This window comes from Arachis ipaensis, chromosome B07, assembly GCF_000816755.2.
Source record: "Arachis ipaensis cultivar K30076 chromosome B07, Araip1.1, whole genome shotgun sequence".
Lineage (NCBI taxonomy): Eukaryota > Viridiplantae > Streptophyta > Magnoliopsida > Fabales > Fabaceae > Arachis > Arachis ipaensis.
Window position 1 is genome coordinate 125,850,247 of NC_029791.2, and position 6,337 is coordinate 125,856,583.

Here is a 6,337-nt window from a genome sequence, read left to right on the forward strand (position 1 = left end):
TTGAAACCACAACCCCAACTCTAAAACTGTTTTTTCATATTTCACAGTAGCGACTAACATCTCCCAAACTTTTGAATCCTAACACACCATATCTACCAAAGGCACAAGTAACCATAAGATGCTTAACTGTTTCTACTTCCTTTCCACGCAGTCTATTAAAGTGGTCTTTAGTATCCGTCCCACTAAAATTGAATTAAATGAATTGATTTATCTTGATTAATAATAGTGACATTATTGCTCTCCATTCAGTCCATTGTGTTACAAAGAGACAGAAGCGAAATTTGGTGGGGCACTATGACTATGCTAATTTCTTTATTAGAATAATTATTCGCACACATAGTAAAATGAACATTCCATATATTTATGGTTTATATTGTTTAATATTTTCATTGTCTACCTATACTTTTTCTAATCATTAAATATGTCATAAGAATTAATTTATCTTTTATTTTAGAGATACTTAAATAGAATTCACCGGTATAAAATGTCAAGGTAAAAAATTTACCAATGTAATGGTGCTGAAAAAGGAGGTAAGAAGAATATCGGGTGGGAAAAGTGAAAAGAGATGGAAGGGCCGCGGAAAGACGGAGGCGGTGTTGGGCAGACTTTGGAAAATCTTGTTTGTTTGTGTTAATATAAATAGAGGCAGTCTGACTAGAGTTGGACCCCACTCTGAAATGAGCTGCAACGGTTGCCGGGTGCTCCGCAAGGGATGCAGCGACATGTGCCCCCTGAGGACATGCCTCCACTGGATTCCATCCCCTCAGGCACAAGCTCACGCCACTCTCTTCCTCGCTAAGTTCTTTGGCCGCTCCGATCTCTTCTCCTTCATTTCCTCTGTCCCACACAACAACAGGCCCGGTATCTTCACTACGTACTCTTCTTCCTTTCTTAATTACTCTTTTATTATTTATTTCCTTCATTTTTATTCTATTATTTCTATCTCAGAGTTGTTTCAGTCTCTGCTTTATGAAGCTTGCGGACGAACCATCAATCCCGTCAATGGCGCCGTGGGCCTGCTCTCCACTGGTAACTGGCACCTCTGCGAGGCTGCCCTCCGCACTGTCCTTACCGGCGGCGTCCTCACCGCGTTGCCGGAGGAGGTCATCATGCCAGTCTTGGACGACTCTTCCGCTTCTCATGCTGCTCTTCATTTCAACAACACAAGCTTATCAGAGGCGTCCAAGAGGCGTAGCGTTAGCGGTGTTTCAACGCCACCCGCTGTGTCAGTTGTTTCGGGAGAACCATCGGAGATGAGCTTTGATGATGGCATTTGCAGTCACAACCAGAGAAAACTCTTGAATCTTTTCGTGTAAGAGTTACGTGCTAGCTAAACTCTAATAATAATAAGGAAAATAATAATGCAATTGCATAGAAGAGATGATAGAGAGACGCAAATAGACTCCATTCCTTTGTGCGGAAATTTTGACACAGCTTTTTACTGTTATTGTTCTTAATTACTATAACAAAGGTATGGTATCTCGGAAGCCATTGTGTTTTATTTTCATTTAATCTGCTAGCTATAGCTCTGTACATATAAATACCTTATTTCTTAACTATAACTTATGTATCGTCATATTGCATATCCTTTATCAGGGTAAAATCTGCTAATACTTTCATGTTAGTTCGAGAAATTTGAGTTTCTGCGAGGCACATAGTTAGTAATAAGATAAATGAAGAATTGAAATAAAGAGCAAAGAATAAATGAAGTAAGAGGAAAAGAAAAAAGAAAAATAGTGCGGTGCACGTCATGAAGGCATCAGATGAGGCATGCATGTCTCCGCTAGAAGTGAGTTCCACGGCAAAAGCCACCGTATTCAGAAAAGGGGAATAAGACACGCATATTATTATTCTCCCAATCCTAATCCTTAGCTGCTTCTAACGTATACCTTTCGCCGCGTCCCTCTACTTATTTTTTTCTCAATGCGGCTCCCTTCCTATTCACAATTAGATGAAAATTCCGGTAATTATTAATTCCACCTGAAATTGAATGCAATTTTCATCTCACAATTAACCTGTCAACTCAAATCAACCTAACACGCGCCCTGGTTTATAAGTAGGGCGGGCAATGGGTAGAGTAGGGTAAGGTTTGGATTCTACCATAACCCTACTCGCGGGTTGAAAATTTTATTAAAATTCTATCATATCCTATATGCGGGTTGAGAATCTCTCAACCCTAACTCTACCCATACGCTAAAGTTCTAAACCCTACTTTACTCTACCCCGCAGAAATATCAAATTTTTTTAAAGTAAATATAAAATTCAATCATTTCAAATTTTATATATATTAATAACATAAAAAATAAAAAACTAATGCTTTAAATTACTAAATTAACTAACTAGTTTAGTGGTTGTTTACTTATTGTAAGTTATAGGTTCAACTCTTACTTCCTTTACTATATACCTATTTTGTTGGGTACTCGCGGATAGAGTATGAATAAAATTTTATTATGCCCTGTGGTTTTCATATGGCGACAATGCAAATTATTAATACATGGCGATACATATGATGCGTTTTTTGCATATTAAAATAATTTTTTAAAATTAATTATTATGTATTTATATATAAATATATGTATAATTTAATTTATTTTTAATATTTATTTTATATTTTAATATATATTTTATTTTAATAACTAATTTTAATATATATTTAGCATGTTTGCATTGGATATGATGTTATAGAATCTTCAATATTATTATGAATGAAAAACAAAGGTACGTCATTCGATAATTAAGGTATATTATATTTTCAATAATAAAAGTTTCTCCCAGTAAAATGAAATAGCTTATTTTTACTAGCAAAATTAGAAGAAAAGCTTGTGTAATTTATATGATTTTCGTACTTTATCTGTCAAGGCAAATAGCATTTTTTTTTTTTCATTTTGTTTATGCACTAAATTGGTATTCAATTCAATTTAACATTTTTTTCGGCTCCATTTTTACAGTGCCATGTAGGTTTATTAGGAAATGAAGGGAAGTAGAGAAAATTTCATTATGGTTGTTCACATGCTTGAAATTCTCCCTCTTTACTTAAAAGAAACGTTAACAAAAATATGATAAAGGAAGTGCTTTATGTGATTGCATGATACTCATTTATTCTCATCTCCAAATATGAATAAACTCCAATTCACATACACCAAAATCCAAACACAAATAAACTGAAATGGACAAATGGGATAGTCATCTGACAAACAAAAATATATAAATATAAGAAAAAGAAAACTACTTTTTGAATTTGGTACAAAATTCTCAAAACATGTTATCTTCTATATAAGCATGTTAATTGCAACCGGACAATTAGCTTTCAAGACCTTTGGATCTGACATTTCAATTGCCATCGCCTGTGACTAATTTGTATTCTACTTTTGAAGCAAAGTACTCAAAAGATTATTCGAGTTTGAAACGAGGAGTAATCCTATCTCTTTCGTTAGTCATCTCAATAATAAATACATAGATTAACGTTTGATACTTAACTAATGGTTATGGAACAGAGTTGCAGAGGCACACTTTAATTTGCTTCCAAGAACTTATACAAAGCCATTTCTCTCATAGGACCATATATATATATATGACTAGGATTGTTATTACAAGCTAAGGTAGCAAAGTGGAAGAATAGTATTATTGTTAATAATAGATACCAGGAGGAGGAGGAGGAGCCTTTGGGTTAAATTCCGCACGCTCAATAGATCCATGACTCACTTTGTCCCTTGAGCCATTTGGCGGTGGATTTGCATCACTATAATCTTCATCTACCGACACCCAACCACCTATCACTCTCTCGCTCTCATTTTCCTGAAATTTATTACATTCCATCAACAACTACAGTATTTTTGAGAGCTGATTAAAGTGCATTCAAGTATTAATAAAGGTGCATTCTACAGTAGAGATCAAAGTTGTATAGAAAAAGTATAGATTCTTTTTGTGGCTATTTTTTATTGTACGAAAAACTTTCTTTTAGGAATTAAACTTGTTAATAATACTATTTGATTCTATAAAAAAAATATCTTTAAACTTACATCTTTATCGTATAATTCACCATTAATAAAAGAATCAATATATATATATATACCTTAAGTTTCCTGCTTACACCAACAGCAATCAGTGTTGTTGCATCAGTATCACCACCGTTATCTGAGATGGCATTAAAAACTGTGGTAAGAACTTCAGTAGTGCTATGGTTAATGGACTATATTGTACAAGAACGAAGAAGAAATAAATAACGCAGATAATGAATAATACTTTTCTTAGTATCCGAATACTAAAGTAGTAATAATGTAAAGAGAGCAGTGTTATATATGGTGTTTGGTTAGAAGTTACTGGAAGAGTATGAACATGGTCGTAATTGAAAGCTAGGTAGAAGATATAATGAAATGAAAAATTGCAGTCAACACATGGAAATGGGGATAAAGGGGAGGAAAGTAAAATTACCATGGTGAACAATGGGAGTTGAGAAGTTGAAGAATAGCATAAAAGTTGCGGCACCGAGAAAGAGGAAGAACGTTAAAGACCGGAAGGCAGAAACTTGCATGATGAGTTATGACCGACACGAAACAATCAAGTAGTCAATTCAATTCGTAAACAAATGGTGATGTATATTTATTGAGAATGTGGATTTTAAATGCGGTAAGTGAAGCAATAAATGAAGGCATGGGTCATGGGTGGATGAAAAAGTAGTGATTAGTAGTAATTAGTTGCTGTGGGAGACGCGGAAATGAGTGATTAACTGATTATGGAATCTTTGTATGTGTGTATCCAGTTGTGTAAACAGTGGGTAACCACTAACCAACCACAATTTAATGCTCCCCTTAATTACATTACTATTTTTTTTTTTTAAATTCTATTCATTATTTGGCATCATCTAAATTTTGTATCCGAATGCATTTATTATAAAACATAGAAGATGAGTATTAGATCAAGATTTTGCATGCGGTGTTGGAGATCTTAAAACCTACTTACCATATGTTTAAGTAAAAGGTTTCTGCTATTAGGGATTAGTCATTGACTCTAGACCATCGGGTTAGCTATTGTATTTTTATCGGGTCCAATGCAACAATAACCATTTCATGGTTTCATGCCGATTTCTGACAAAGGCTCACTGCCCACTAGCATTGGAAGTTCAAAGTAGGATCAAAGATGAATGTTTTTAACCAACTTATCTTAGTTTTTTTTTTTTTTGTGGCCGAAATAAATTAAACAAAGAAAAATAAAATAAACAAAATAAGGAACTGTCTAAATAGAGGACAGTCCCATTTAAGACTATTCTTAAACTCCTCCTAAGGTGAAAGAAGCTCCACATGCGAAAGTTGTAACTTCATCGCCATCTTTGTCATAGTATTTACCACCGTGTTTGCATCTCTCATAATCAAACGAAAGTCAACCCGCCAATTCAAATGCATGATCAGCTTATCTTAGTTAATTGATCAGCTTCTTAGCCCGTTTAAAAAATGCCAAAGATTCGAACAAGGACGGACATAAGGGGGGCGAGTGGCGGCCTCGGCCTCCCAACTTTTTTTAATAGTAATAAGTTATTATGTATAATTTAATTTTTTTTAAAAAGTTATTGTGTATAATTTAATTTTTTTAAAAAAATATTTAGTATTTAGTCTAATATAAATAAAAGTTCAGTCTAATTTAAATATTAATAATTTTTAATATCTAAAAAATAAGTAACAATATTAAAAAAATCTGAAAAAGATATTATTACTAATATTTTTTAATTAAATAAAAATTTTTAAATTTCATAAAGTGAATTCTTTTTCTTGTTGTGGCCATTTTTTTTATTCGTTTGGTATTAATTCTCTCTATTTCAACTGCTACAATTAAGAGATTTTTCTCAATTATGAATATTGTGAAAAATAACTTAGAAACAAAATAAAAGATGAATTTCTTGCTAATTGTCTTTTAATTATATTGAAAAGAAAATTGTTAAAAATTTTGACACAAATTCTATTATCGGTGAATTTTATGATACGAAAAATTGACCACTTCGTTAGTAAAAAGTATACACATATTTTTTTACTTTAAAATATATTCTCTATCCGTATATTTTTATAATACATCTTATATTATATAATTTTTTTACATAATTTTTAATATTATATGTGTTATTGGCCCCCATAATATCATTTCTGGATCCGTCCCTGGATTCGAATTTCTTCTTGTGTACGTGATAATGCTAAGAGTGACAACACTATTCGAATTTATGGGTATCCACTCTATCCTTATTAGTGGATAATTACATGTTCTACTGTAGATCGGATTTTCTACGAGGTAGAATTTTAGACGGGACGAGACGGAACCGAATTTAGATAATATATGTCTCTACCTGCTCCGA

The 6,337-nt window shown here is 33.0% G+C and overlaps 2 protein-coding genes across 2 annotated transcripts; one reads left to right on the forward strand and one right to left on the reverse strand.

Annotated features, from left to right (window-relative positions):
- LOC107608523 (LOB domain-containing protein 39) lies at window positions 498-1,568 on the forward strand. Its single transcript, XM_016310289.2, has 2 exons — window positions 498-861; window positions 949-1,568. Exons 1-2 carry the CDS (start codon window positions 513-515, stop codon window positions 1,314-1,316), a joined length of 717 nt encoding a protein of 238 aa, XP_016165775.2. The 5' UTR covers window positions 498-512; the 3' UTR covers window positions 1,317-1,568.
- LOC107608524 lies at window positions 3,400-4,745 on the reverse strand. The gene is made up of 3 exons (XM_016310292.2): window positions 4,432-4,745; window positions 4,073-4,134; window positions 3,400-3,795 (listed from the first exon to the last, which is right to left on the reverse strand). The coding sequence occupies exons 1-3, from the start codon at window positions 4,529-4,531 to the stop codon at window positions 3,628-3,630; spliced, it is 330 nt and encodes a 109-aa protein (XP_016165778.1). The 5' UTR covers window positions 4,532-4,745; the 3' UTR covers window positions 3,400-3,627.